The sequence below is a fragment of the Corvus cornix genome, chromosome 28 (assembly GCF_000738735.6).
Source record: "Corvus cornix cornix isolate S_Up_H32 chromosome 28, ASM73873v5, whole genome shotgun sequence".
Lineage (NCBI taxonomy): Eukaryota > Metazoa > Chordata > Aves > Passeriformes > Corvidae > Corvus > Corvus cornix.
The window spans coordinates 4,009,564-4,022,752 of NC_046356.1; the positions used below are offsets into that span (position 1 = coordinate 4,009,564).

Consider the following 13,189-nt stretch of genomic DNA (forward strand, 5'->3'; position numbering starts at 1 on the left):
GCCCCCCAGATCCCTCAAATCGGGGGGGGGGATTGGCACCACCTGCCATGGAGGGGAGGGGAGAGGGGGGCACAATGCCATGGACCCCCCCGCCAAAAATCCCCCTCCCTGGGCTTGGTACCGCCCCATGTAGGGGGGGCAAAACACCCCAAAACAGCCCCCCTGCACCCCCACAGTGCCAGACCCCCCCTCCAGCGCCGACCCCGTCCTGGGGAGGGGGGGGGAGGGGTCCCAGTACAGAGGGGGGGCTCCCAGTGCTGGGTGGGGTCCCAGTTCAGGGAGAGTGGGAAGGGCTGGAAAACGGGAGGGGGGTCCCAGTCCTGGGGAGGGGGGCGGCCGGGGGGGTGAGGGGGGAGGTTGGGGGCAGCAAATAAGTCACGTGACTTATTTCTAATCATCATTATTATTTCTTTTTTTTCCCGTTTTTCCTCCCGCGCTTTCTCTGCTCGTTTTTAGTGTTCGTTTGGAACAAAAAAAAAAGGGGGGTGGGGGGTGGGAGTGGACAGGGCTGGAAAAGGGGGGGGGGGGCGCTGAGGGGGTGGGGCGGGGTGTGACGGGGCGGGGCGGGGGGGCTGATCATTAAAATTAATGAATTTTTTTCGGTGGTGGTGGTGGTGGTGGGTGAGGGCGTCTGTGGCTGTCGCTGGCCTCGGCGCGGGGCTCACACGCTCATTGTCATGCTGGGCGAGTACTATAGAGAGAGCGGAGACACCACAGCGTTAGCGGGGCCGCGGGGGGCTCCGGGGGGGGGCACGCACACCGCAGCCCCCCCAGCGCCGCCCTCCTCACGCCTCGCGGCCGCTCGGCCAAGGTGACCCCCCCGGCGCTGGCGCTGGCGCTGGTGGTGGCGGTGGTGGCGGTGGTGGTGGCGGTGGTGACACAATTTCGGGGGGTCGCCACTGGGATTTGCTCGCTGAACCCCCCGTCCCCGGCCGCCGCGCCCCCCCCGGGCCCCCCGCCCTCGCCGCCTGCCCCCCCGGGGGTCCGCGGGGGTCCCCACCGGGTCCCTTACGCTGTCGCTTTGGAAGGGATTTAGGAAATTGCTGCTCAGCTCGGCGTCGTCCCGAGGGGTCCCGGGGGGGTTGCTCAGGGCCCCCAAGTTACTGGGGGAGCTCTGGAGGAAAGGTGGGGAGGGGGAGAGAAGGGTTAGCGGGGGGGGGTTTTGGGGTATGGGGGGGGGGTTCTGGTGGGTTTGGGGCAATAAATGGGGTCCCAGTAGATGGGGGGGTCTTGGTTCATGGGGGGTCCCCAGTGCATTGGGGTGGGAGAGTGCCAGTACTGGGGGGGGAATAAATGGGGTCCCAGTAAGAGGGGTGGTCCCAGGAAATGGGGGAGCCCCAATAAATGGGGTCCCAGTAAGAGGGGTGGTCCCAGGAAATGGGGGAGCGCCAATAAATGGGGTCCCAGTAAGAGGGGTGGTCCCAGGAAATGGGGGGGTCCCAATAAATGGGGTCCCAGTAAGAGGGGTGGTCCCAGGAAATGGGGGGTCCCAATAAATGGGGTCCCAGTAAGAGGGGTGGTCCCAGAAAATGGGGGGGTCCCAAGAAATGCGATCCCAATATATGTGGGGGATCCCAGTGAATGAGGGAGGGGTCCCAATAAATGGGGTCCCAGTAAGAGGGGTGGTCCCAGAAAATGGGGGGGTCCCAAGAAATGCGATCCCAATATATGTGGGGGATCCAAGTGAATGAGGGAGGGGTCCCAATAAATGGGGTCCCAGTCTATGGGAAGGGTCCAGTGCATGGGGGGGAGTCCCAGTAAAGGGGGTCCCAGGGTCCCCAGCTCACCTTTGGCAGCCCATCCATGTCCCCGGAGCCTGCCAGGATGACAGCAGGGTGTTAGTGACCCCCCAATGCGTGGGTCCCCCCCAAACTTTGTGTGTCCCTAATCCACGTGTCCCCCAGTCCATCCACGTCCCCTCAATCCGTGTGTCCCCAAATCCGTGTCTGTCCCCTCAATCCATTCCCCCCTCCCATCCATGTGCCCCCCCTGCTGCACGAGCCCCTCCAGCCGCAGATGGAGCTCATATCCCACAGGATTTGGGATTTTGGGGGTGCTGGGGGGGGGAGGACACACAGGACTCCCCTGTCCCCAGGGGGGTGTCACCCACCTAAGGATCCGTTCATGTGGTGCGGCTCCATCGCGCTCATCCCGCCCATGGGCCCCTCGGGTCCAGGCCCCATCGGGAACTGGAAGGGAAAGGGGGGGTGAGGAATGTTGGGGGGACTCCCCCCCTCATCCCAGTCCCTGTCCCCAGTCCCTGTCCCCCATCCCGTCACTCACGTTGGGCCGGTTCCCCGCGGGTCCGATGGGGTTCATCATGGTGTACATGTTCTCACTGGAGTTGGTGGAGTCTGGGGGGGGACAGCACACGGGGGGGGTGAGCGTGGACCCCCCCAAATCCCACTCACACCCCCGCAAATCCCACTCACACCCCCAAATCCCACTCACACCCCCAAATCCCACTCGCACCCCATCCCATCCCCTCACTCACCTCCGGGGCTGGGCAGGATGGGGGTGCCGGGGGGGCCACCGCCCCCAGGAGGGCCCTGGAAGGGAAAAGGAAAGAGGGGGGGTGGTTTGGGGGGGGGTCACGGGGTCACTGCAGCCCCACCCCCAACAGTGCACCCCAGTACTCACCACGTAATTGCCGGGGGATGAGGAGGAGTAGGCGATCTGGGGGGGACAAAGTGGGGTCAGCACAGGGGTGGACACGGGGGCAACATCCCCACAGGACCCCCCCCAAAGGTATTACCCCCCCCAACCCCAAAACTTACGGAGTTGGCGTTGGGGTTGGGCCAGGGCCCGCGGCCACCAGGACCCCTGGAAGGCAACGGGGACAGTGAGGGGGGGTCCTGCCGGTCCCGGGGCCCCCGCCACTGTGGGGGGGTCACGGGGGGGGGGGCACGGGGGTCTTACATGTTCATGGTGGGCATTCCAGGGCCGGCCAGCGAGCTGGGGGGGGGGCGCATCCCGCTGCCGTAGCTCTGCCGGGAGAGGGGGGGTCAGTGGGGCTGGGACATCCCTGGCACTGTCCCCATCCCTGTATTCCCATTCCCATCCCTTTATCCCTGTATCCCAACCCTGCATCCTTCTATCCCCTTGTACCCATCCCCATTCCCAAATCCATGTCCCCATGGCCCTGTAACCACTCCCACCCTGTATCCGGGTCCCTGCCCCACCCCGGTATCCCGGTATCCCGGTATCCCGGTATGCCACCATCCCGTACCTGTGGCCCCATCCCGGCCATGCCTCGGGGGGGGTTCATGCGCTGCATCGGGCCCCCCATGCCAGGATGCCCTGCACAAATCGGGGAGGGGGAGGTGTGAGACCCCCACAGCCCCCCCCACCCCCCAAAACCACCTCGGGGTCTGGGGGGGACACGGGGAGGGGGGACAGGGACCCCCGACTCACCCTGCGAGCGTGCAGCCGGGTCCATGGCGTTGGGCAGCAGCGGCTGGGAGCCGGGAACACCCACGGGGGGCTGCGGAGAGGGGGGGCAGTAGGGGGTCAGGGTGCTGCGGGGGCGGGGGGGCTGCACCCCTTTCTTTAGGGAGGAGGGGTCCCGGCAGCGACCGCCTCACCTGGTTGGGCATCCGGAGCGGGGGCCGGGGGCCGCCGGGGTAGCGGGGGGACATGAAGGGCTGCAAGAGAGGGGGGGTCTGGGGGTCAGCCGGGGCTGGGGGGGATCGGTGTCACCCTGGGGGGGTCGTGAGGGGGGCTGGGGCCGTGCTGGGGGGCTGGGGGGGCTGTGCTCAGCAGGGGCACCCCGGGGGTGGGGGGTGGAAAGGGGGGGCACCCGCGGGAGCCTTGGAGAGAAACACAACGGGGGTGTGTTATGGGCAGGGGGCTTTGGGGGGGCTGTGACCCCTGGGAGGGGGCTGGGGGGGGCTGTGACCTCAGGGGCAGTCTGGGGGGGGGCGGTGAGGGTGTGGGGGGCACAGGGCCTGGGCGAGGGGAGGCTGTGCCATGGTGAGGGTGTGACCCACCCCCCAAAACTGGCTGGGGACACGGGAGCACCAGGCTCAGGCGCGGGCACACGCCGGGGACACGCAGGGCTCGGTACCTGGAAGAAGGCGGGGGGCACGGGACCCCCGGCCATGCCATCCCCGGGGGGCAGGTTCCCCATCACCGGGCTGGGCGCTGCCGCCGCGCTCTGCGGGGAGAGAGAGCTCAGGGCGGGGCTGGGGGGGTCCCCATCGCCCCCCGACCCCACTGTCCCCCACCCTCAGGGCCTCCCCATCCCCGCGTCCCCCCCCGCAGCACCGAGCCCGGGGCCCAGCTCGCCCCACGTTCCCCTCCCAGCCCAACTGGGGGGACCCCCGGGGCCGGGGGGGCGCGGGCAGGGGGCCCTGGCCCCACTCGCCGGCCGGGCCCGTCCGGGGGGAGCTGTTAGGGGAAGGAATGTGCCGCTTTTCCGGCTCGGCCCCTGCGCCACAACTGGTTTCAATTTGGAGGGGAGGAGGAGAAGGGGGGGACCCCGCGCTGCCCCCTCCACCCGGGGGGCCCCGCGCCCCCCAAACCCCCGCCAGCACCGGGGGTCCCGCTGTGCTTGGAGGGGCAGCACCCACGGGCGGGTGACGGGAAGGTGCTGCTGCTGCTGCTGCAGCTCTGGGGACACGGATGGGGATGGTGACACCCCGTGGGGACACACGGGTCACGCCATGGACACGGGTCACGGCTGGGACACCCAGAGATGGTGACAGCGAGAGCCCAGCGGAGCCCAGATGGGGTCTGTACCCCATGGGGGCGGGCACCGGGGGTCCGTGGGGGTCTCAGGGCTGGCCCCAGGCCATGTCCCCTCTAGGGGACCCCCCCACTCCTGCCCCAGACACAGCGACAGTGACGGATCGGGGCCGATGCTGGTGCAGCCCCATGGGGGTGACAGTGCTGCCCCCTCAAACGGGGGCCAAACGGGGCCCCCCCGTCCCCCCCATCACTCGGTGATGCAAAGCAGAGTTGCCATGGCAACAGGTTGGGGAGCTGCGGCTCCTCCTGCGGGCTCAAGGTCAGGAGGGAGAAAATTGGAGGGGGGGGGGGGACACGTGGGGGGCAGTTTGGGGGCTGCTCACCCCCAGGGGGGACCCCAGACCCAGCTGTGGGGCGGCTGCTGCCAATACCCCCCAAAAACTGCTGTGCACAGCTTGGAACCCCCCCAATTTTATGGGGTCACCAGGATGCTCGGTGGGGGTCCCGATGTGCCCGGGGAGGGGGGGCTGGTGGAGCAGCACCCATGGGAATGCGAGGGGCCCCGGCTCCATGCTGGGCCCCCCAGTCCAGCCCAGCTGGGCACTGGGATGGGCCCACGGCTGCGTGGGGCACCCCAGCGGGCGCAGGGGGGGCCGTGGGGCTCCCCCCCAGCGCTCCCCGGCTCTGCCAGGCAGCAGTGCCATGGCAACGTGGCCTGACCCGCGCCATGTCCCCGGCGTCACCGTCACCGCACCGGCAGCCTCATTAATTCCAGCATGGAAATCAGCTCTGCGCAGCGCCGGGGGCCGGGGGCGGCGAGGGGGGGTCCTGCTGCAGCCCCCGCGGCGCCGGTGCGGCCCCACGGGACCCCACGGGGGTGAGGGGTGTCCCGGGGGGCAGCGGCTCCGTGTGGGCCCTGCAGGGTCCTGAATCCACGGGGCTGCGGATTGTCCGGCAGCCCCGGGCATCCCCCCCGTGCCACCGCGTGTCCCACAGCATCCTGCATCCCGCGGCCCTCTGCATCCCACCGTGCCACCCTGCGCGTCACAGCATCCCACATCCCGGGGGACTGCGGACCCCGCAGCATCCTGCACCATCCCACGGCCTCCTGCACCATCCCACGGCCTCCTGCACCATCCCACAGCATCCTGCACCATCCCACGGCCTCCTGCACCATCCCATGGCCTCCTGCATCCCGTGGCATCCCACATCCCAGAGCATCCCGCATCCCACAGCACCGTGGATCCCACAGCCTCCCGCATCCCACGGCATCCTGCATCATCCTGCATCCTGTGGGACCGTGGGCCCTGCATCATCCTGCATCCCACAGCATCCCACAGGATTCTGTGTCATCCTACATCCCAGGGACCACTCCCCACCCAGAGCACGGTGCCCCCACAGCCCCCCCTGGACCCCAGGCCCCCCATGCCCCCCCTGTGCCCACAGTCCTGGCAGGAGCAGGCACAGGGACATGCCGGGAACACCGGGAATGCCGGGAACACCGGGGGCTGTTGACTCTGTGCCAATGATTAACCCACCGGAGCTGGCGCTGGGAAGGAGCAGAGCTGTTCTGGGGGGGTCCCCTCAGTGTGGGGGGGTCCCACTGAGCCCCGTGGTGACCCCCAGGACACCGGGTGGGGAGGGGGGGACACCCCTGGCTGGGCAGCAAGAGCCTGTCACTGTGCCCATGGCGTGGGACTGGGAGGGATGGGGGGTCCCTGTGCCCTGGGGGGGGTGACAGTGGGGGATGGGCACGCCAGGGCACGCCGGGGTCCCCGTGGGGGGGGGCACTGAGCCAGGCCCCCAGGGATTAACCCCCCTCGCTGCCGCCCCGTGAAATAGGTCACCCACAGATCCGGGGCTGGCAGCGCGCGGGAACCCCGGCGGGGGGGTCCTGCCGGCGGGTGGGCGGTGGGGGGGGGGGCAGGGGGCACGGACCCCCCCATCCCGAGGCACTCACGTAGTCATGGAAGGCTTTGGCCTCGCTGGAATGCTCGCAGGTCTCCCGGCGGTCCGGGGCGGCGCAGTACAGATCCCAGAAGACGCTGGGAAAAGGGCGGGGGGGACACAGCGGGTGAGGACCCCCCCCTAATCTGCACCCCTGGCCATCCCCCACCGACCCCCACGGCGCGGCTGAGCACGGCCACACTCGTGTCAGCGATGGGGCGGGGGGGGCCGCGGCCGTGTCCCCCCTCGGCGGGGGCCTCCCGGCTCCAGCGCTGCCGCCTGTTTTCCCTGGAAACGGTCGCTACGGCCGGAGCCCAAATTCCTGGGACTTTACATCAGGCTGCAGCATCCCGGGGCGGGATGGGATGGGGGGGGTCCCCTGCCCCGAGCCCCCTGCCCTGGGCGTGGGACAGCAGAGGGGTCGGGTCCGTTTCTGGGTGCCCCCCAGGTTTGGGGGGTGCTGGCCGGGTGCCAGCTTGACCCCCCCGTTTAGGAGTGGGAAGGCACCGATGCCCCCTCACTGTCTGTGTCCCCCCCCCAAATCACCAACTGATCACTCACTGCCCCCCCCGAGGCCCCCCCAAGTGATGTCCACCCGCGGGGTGCCCCCCACATCCCCATCACCCCCCAGTGCGGGGGTCCAGCCCCGGGGCTGGGAGCCCCCCACCCCCCCCAGCTCCACGTTTTGGTGCCAAATTGGATCCATCTGGAGGAGCCGGGCGGGGGGGGCCGGGATGGGAGGGAAAGGGGGGGGTCCCCCAAATCGCTGATGGAAAAAGCAGAGGGACAGGTTTATGGGCTACGAGGTGATGTGTTGGCAGAATGGGATGGGGGGGCAGCTCCCAGCCCCCTTCCAGCCCCTCTGCCATGGCAATGGGGGGGGTTCTCCCCTTTCCAACCCCCCCGGACCCCAACTCACCACCACCAGGAGTGCAGGAAGCCGGGGGGCTCCCCCAGCGTGATGTTCTTCTCCCATCGGATCTGTGGAGAGGGGCAAAGGGAGAGGGGGGTCAGCAGCCCCCACCAGGGATGGGGCTCCAAGACCCCCGGTGGGTGGGATGGGGGGGTCTGGGGGCGCTGCCCGCCCCCCCCCTTACCTCCGACAGGAAGGTCTGGGCGGATTTCTGGGCCCCCACGTGCAGCAGGTACTCGTAGACGTAGAGCGCCAGCCTGGGGGGACAGCAGGGGGACAGGGACGGGGTGTCAGCGACCTGCCACCCCCCCGGTGACATCCCCACCCAACGGACCCCGAGGGACACGGGGGACGGCCAGGACGGAGCCCCGCGTTCAATTAGTGCACAATTAACAAAGGACGTCCGATGTCACCTCCCTGTGAGGGACCCCGCCGGTGACACCGAGTGGCTCCCACCGGTGACACCGCACGCCCTCCACGGCAACCGCTTCCCACCGCTGGGGTGGCTCCAGGACAGGTGACACATCCCACGCAGGATGTGGCCCAGGGCCGAGTGCCACCACGGGTGTCCCCTGGCGGAGGCCACTCAGGGAACCCCAGGGTGCCACATCCCCTCCCGGGAGCAGGAGCGGGACCTGCGGGGCCCCCCCGGGGGTCCTGCTCTGGGGGGAGCGCGGTGGGTGCAGCCCCCGGCCCCAGCAGCTGCCCCGGGGAGCGCGGTGGCCTCGGGCACGGGGACACGGCGGGACAGGGACAGCCGGGAACGGCGCGGCACGGTCCCGGGGACCGGGAGTGGCAGGGACCGGGGAGCATCAGGAGCCCCGGTGCCGCTTCGGTCCCCGCTGCCCCAGGGGATGGCACGGCCGCGGACGGCTCCCGGTGCCCTCAGGGATGCTGCGGACCGGGCACATCCCGGCTCGCGGTAGCCCCGGTGCCATCGCGGGTCACGGTGCCCCGGAGGATGGCAATGCCCGGGGGGATCCTCCCGGCTGCCCGGTGCCCCGGAGGATGGCAGAGACAGGCAGGCACAGCCCGGTTCCCGGTAATCACGGTGCGCTCGCGGTTCCCGGAACCCCGGCGGATGGCACGGACCGGGGGGATCATCCCGGGTCCCGGTACCCCGGGGGATGGCACGGCCGGGGAAGGGGCATCCCGGCTGCCGGTGCCCCCGGGGATGCCGCAGACCAGGGGGATCATCCCGGCTCCCGGTGCTCCCGCAGCTCCCGGTGCCCCGAGATGTGGCAATGCCCGGGGGGCACACCCCGGCTCCCGTTAGTCCCGGTGTGATCGCGGCTCCCGGTGCCACGGGGGATGCCGCGGACCCCGGCACATCGCAGTTCTCGGTGTCCCGGGGGATGTCACGGACCGGGGGGATCATCCCGGGTCCCGGTACCCCGAAATGTCACGGACCGGGGGGATCATCCCGATTCCCGGTACGCCGGGGAATGGCACAGATCGGGGGGAACCATCCGGCTCCCGGTGCCCCCGCAGCTCCCGGTGCCCCGGGGGATAGCACGGACCAGGGGGATCATCCCGACTCCCAGTGCCCCGGGGGATGCCGCAAACCGGGGGGCTCATCCCGGCTGCCGGTGCCCGGCTGACCCCCGCCAGCTCCCGCTGCCCCGCGGCTGCCGGTGCTCCCCGGCGGGGCGGGGCCGGGGGGTCCGCCCGCCCCCCGATCTCCCCCCCCCCCCCTTTTCCCGATCTTCCCCCCCCCCTTCCTTCCCGCTCCGTCCCCGCTCCCCCGGCGCCCGCCCCGGCAAAAACTTCCGCGCCCCGGCCGTCCCCCGCCGCCGCCCGGCGCCGCACTCACTTCTCGCGGGCCTGGCCGTCCGAGGGCACGCCGGAGCCCTTGCCCTTGGCGTACATGGCGCGGCGGCGGCTGTCAGCGGCCCCGGGCCCGGCCCCGCGCGGCCCCCGCCGCCCCCGCCGCCCCCGCCGCCATCCCGGCCCGGCCCGGCCCGGCCCCGCCGGCTGCGGCCGCGCGCCCGAGGGGGAGCTTGAAACCGCCGCGCCCCCCCCGCGCGGCTGTTCCGGCAGCGCCGACACCACCCCCCCCGCGCCGCGCGCCGCGCTTAAAGGGGCGATGGCGGCGGGGGGAGGCGGTGGGGACCGCGCTGAGGAGGGAGTGGGGGGTGGTCGCGGAGAGGGGGACGCGGACACGGGGGGACGCGAGGAGTGGGCGATGAGGGTCAGGGGTGGACACAGGGGGCTCAGAGGGACGCGGATGTGACAGGGTGGACGCGGATCCGAGAGGGTGGACGCGGGGAACGCGGGGACACGGAGGCGAGGAGTGGGCACGGACACGGGGGACGCGCGCGAGGGGGTGGGCACGGAGGGGCAAGGACACAGGGGGATGGGCATCCAGGGACGGGGACACACGAGGGATCGTGGACACGAGGGGGTGAATTAAAGGAGCAGTGACACGAGGGGACACGGACACGGTGGTCACGGAGGGACACGAGGGGCTGGACACGGACATGGGGGATACAGGGGGGGACATGTGGCAGGGTGGACGCGAGGGGATGGGCATGGAGGGACACGGACACGAAAAGGTGGACACGGACATGAAGGGGTGGACACGGACATGAAGGGGTGGACATGGGAGGGGGGGCACAGGGGGACACGGGGGACACAGAGGAACACGGATGTGACAGGGTGGACACGGACGCGAGGGGGTGGACTTAAAGGGGCAGTGACACGAGAAAATGGAGACAGGATGGTCATGGAGGAACATGGATTTGAGAGGATGGACATGGAGGGGCACGAGGGACACAGACACGGGACACAGGGGGACACGGATGTGACAGCGGGGACACAACGGGATGGACACATGCAAGGGGTTGGGCATGCACGGACACGGACACGAGGGGGACACACGGACGGGGATGTGAGCAGGTGGTCACGGAGGGACTCGGACACCAGGGGGCGGCCACGGCCACGGTGTGACACGGGGGGGACACAGGGGGGTGGACATGGAGGGACATGGACCCGGGGAGTGGACATGAACATGATGCACTCGGGGCACGTGGGACACCGAGTTGCAGACACGGAGGGGGGGCACACCGGGAGGGGGACACCCACCCTGCCAGGGGACACAGACGCAGAGTTGTCGTCCCCCCCAGCCCCGGGGTCCCCTCACACTCAGGGGGGGGGTTCCTGTGCTGCCGGGGGGGTCTGTGATCACACGTGGGGGATGTGTGAACCCCCAGCACCCGCGTGTGCAAACGTGCAGCACCGCAGGTGCGGCTGTCCCTGCGTGCCCACGCGTGTGTCCCCCACCCCTCGGCTGCTCCTGCGGCCCCGGGGTCACCGGGACACTCAGCCAGTGCCAGGGGGATGCTCAGCACTCCAGGAAAGGACCGGGGGGTCCGGCAGGGGTCAGGGGGTGCTGATTTGGGGGTGCTTCCCCCCTGCCCCCCCCGGGGCCGGCTACGCCCTGACAGGGTGACACGGGACAGCCGGACCCGCCCGTTCCTCTTCCCCACACCAGGCAGCAGCGGCCGGAGCGCAGGCGAGTCAGGGTGCTGTGGTTGAGGGGGGGGAAGGGGGGCAGGAAATGCCCTGCTGGGACCCCCAGGAGCTGCCCAGCCCTGGGACAGCGGGAGTGGGACGGCGGCCAGACTGGGCTTCACTGGTTTGCACTGGGAGAGGGAATCCGGTGGGAATGGGGGTCCTGATTCCCGTTTCCCACCAGGCTCCCGGTGCAGTGGAGGGACCATGGGGCTCCCCGCGGCCCCGCTCGTGCTGCTGCTGCTGCTGCTGCGCCCCGTGACCCCCGTGTCCACCGTGTCCACCGTGACCCCCGTGTCCACCGTGTCACCCTGTTGGGCCTTGGTGCCGGACTCTTCCGAAGACCTGAACCTGACCAACAGGAGCCGTGGATGTGCCGAGCTGGACTGGGGGCAGTTCCGCCGGCAGCGCCGGCTGGTGCTGAGACACAACGGCATCGAGGCCCTGAGCCCCGGGTCCCGCCTCGGGCCCGGCATGGAGGAGCTGGACCTGGCGGAGAACCGGCTCCGGGAGCTGCCCGATGGGTTCTTCGACAACGCCACGGCCCTGCGGACCCTGCGCCTGGAGGAGAACCCCCTCTCCGCCGTGCCCCCCGCCGCCTTCCAGCCCACCCTGAGCTCCCTGACCGTGTCCTGCCGCTGCGACGTTCTGGGCACCGTCCTGGCCCCCTGCGCCCGCGCGGGGATCCAGTGCGTCTGCTTCACATCCCACCGGGATTCCTTCAACGTCACGGAATTCCACGGCCGGGAATGCGGGCTCAGCGTGGGGCTGGTGGCCGGGGTGGCCGTGGCGGCCGCTGCGGTGGCCGTGCTGGTGGCCGTGGGCGCTGCCGCGGTTTGGTACCGGCGGAGGAGAGCGGGAGCCCCGGTGGCCGACGTGGGATGGGGGAAGCCGGATCCCGCTGGAAACCTCCGGCAGCCCCGCTACATCAGCCGGGACACCGGCGCCGGCACCGCCGATGTCACCGACGCCCCCGACTACGAGAACGTCTTTGTGAGCCCCGGCACGGCTCCGGCTGCTGCGCAGGGATGGGCACCGGGATGGCAGGAGCAGCGCTACAGGTGAGGCTCCAGCACCGGGAATGGACATTCGGGAATGTTCCATCCCCTCCCGGCTGTGCTGTGCCCTGATGTGTTGTCCCGCCCCATCCCACCTCATCCCTCGCCATCCTGTGCTGCACCTGCCATCCCATCCATCCCTTTCCATGCCATGCCATGCCATGCCATGCCATGCCATGCTATCCTGTCCATCCCATGCCATCCCATTGATCCCCGTCCTGTGCTGTGCCACCCCATCCTGTTCATCCTTTCCATCCCATCCCACCCCACCCCATCCCATCCACGACATTCCCTCCTCACTGAGCCCCTCCTGCCCCCCAGCCCCCAGGTCCTGGTGGATGAGGATTATTTCCTGGAGAGCACGGCCGATCCCGGGGACCAGCCCATCTACGCCAACACCCCGGGCCCCACCGAGGACGTCTACATCATTCCTGACCAGTGAGGGGCCGGGGGGACACTGGGAGGGCCGGGGGGACACTCTCTGTCCCCTACTGACACCCTTTCCCTGCTGTCCCCCAGCCCGGAGGGGACAGGGCCGGACATCCCCCACAGCCTGGCCCACGCGTGGTTCCCGCACACACATCCTGTGCGGACGCCTTTTGCAGGGGATTTTTTTAACACCCCCTTCCCCGGTCCCCTCCTTCGCCCCAGTTCTCACCCTGGGGCGAGGGCTGAGCTGACATTTCCTCCCGGGGCTGCGGCCACCGACCACAGGGACGCCCCGTGCCGCATCCGCCGGCAGCCGGCACCGGAGTCCGGACCCGCACGGAGTCCCCGGGGCCGGCCGGAGGAGCTGGGGCTGGGGCTGGCCACGGCCTCGGGTTCCTCTTCCCCTTTTGGGGCCGATGGAGAGCTGGGTGCTGGCGGTTGGGGACATCCGGTGCCACCTGCGCCCTCTTTTCCTGCTGAATCCGCCACTCCGGGGAACAAAGAAAAAGCTCTTTCTTTTAATCCTCCTGGTGAGACCCCGAGCTGTTGGGCGCCATGGGGACACCATGGCTTGTCTGGGTGTCCCCCCAGCCCCTGGGAGGCTTCACCGTGCCCCATTAAATGGTTTAATTATCTCTAA

General features: G+C 69.8%; 2 protein-coding genes across 3 annotated transcripts; one reads left to right on the forward strand and one right to left on the reverse strand.

Annotated features, from left to right (window-relative positions):
• Nucleotides 1–604: 604 nt before the first annotated feature.
• On the reverse strand, nucleotides 605–9,471 carry SSBP4 (single stranded DNA binding protein 4). 2 transcript variants are annotated; one of them, XM_039566003.1, is made up of 17 exons: nucleotides 9,363–9,471; nucleotides 7,734–7,806; nucleotides 7,556–7,617; nucleotides 6,650–6,734; nucleotides 4,067–4,156; nucleotides 3,585–3,644; nucleotides 3,415–3,484; nucleotides 3,230–3,300; nucleotides 2,920–2,987; nucleotides 2,778–2,823; nucleotides 2,641–2,676; nucleotides 2,495–2,549; nucleotides 2,284–2,354; nucleotides 2,111–2,189; nucleotides 1,788–1,816; nucleotides 1,001–1,114; nucleotides 605–691 (listed from the first exon to the last, which is right to left on the reverse strand). In XM_039566003.1, the coding sequence occupies exons 1-17, from the start codon at nucleotides 9,416–9,418 to the stop codon at nucleotides 662–664; spliced, it is 1,095 nt and encodes a 364-aa protein (XP_039421937.1). In that variant the 5' UTR covers nucleotides 9,419–9,471; the 3' UTR covers nucleotides 605–661. The 2 variants fall into 2 exon arrangements, with proteins under 2 accessions (XP_039421937.1, XP_039421938.1); XM_039566004.1 differs by having other exon boundaries at nucleotides 1,013–1,114; nucleotides 9,363–9,418.
• Nucleotides 9,472–10,569: 1,098 nt separating this feature from the next.
• Nucleotides 10,570–13,189, forward strand: LRRC25 (leucine rich repeat containing 25). The gene is made up of 3 exons (XM_039566002.1): nucleotides 10,570–11,063; nucleotides 11,247–12,123; nucleotides 12,442–13,189. Exons 1-3 carry the CDS (start codon nucleotides 10,889–10,891, stop codon nucleotides 12,560–12,562), a joined length of 1,173 nt encoding a protein of 390 aa, XP_039421936.1. The 5' UTR covers nucleotides 10,570–10,888; the 3' UTR covers nucleotides 12,563–13,189.

What these genes read in the sequence shown, in the direction of transcription:
- LRRC25 (XM_039566002.1), top strand. Translation starts at nt 10,889, where the DNA reads ATGCTCAGCACTCCAGGAAAGGACCGGGGGGTCCGGCAGGGGTCAGGG. An exon ending in CAGCAGCGGCCGGAGCGCAG is followed by an intron (nt 11,064 to 11,246) that starts GCGAGTCAGGGT and finishes GTTTCCCACCAG; the next exon opens with GCTCCCGGTGCAGTGGAGGG. An exon ending in TGGCAGGAGCAGCGCTACAG is followed by an intron (nt 12,124 to 12,441) that starts GTGAGGCTCCAG and finishes CCTGCCCCCCAG; the next exon opens with CCCCCAGGTCCTGGTGGATG.
- SSBP4 (XM_039566003.1), bottom strand. Translation starts at nt 9,418, where the DNA reads ATGTACGCCAAGGGCAAGGGCTCCGGCGTGCCCTCGGACGGCCAGGCC. An exon ending in CCAACCCCAACGCCAACTCC is followed by an intron (nt 2,677 to 2,777) that starts GTAAGTTTTGGG and finishes TGTCCCCCCCAG; the next exon opens with ATCGCCTACTCCTCCTCATC. An exon ending in GCGACAGCGTAAGGGACCCG is followed by an intron (nt 692 to 1,000) that starts GTGGGGACCCCC and finishes CTCTCTCTATAG; the next exon opens with TACTCGCCCAGCATGACAAT.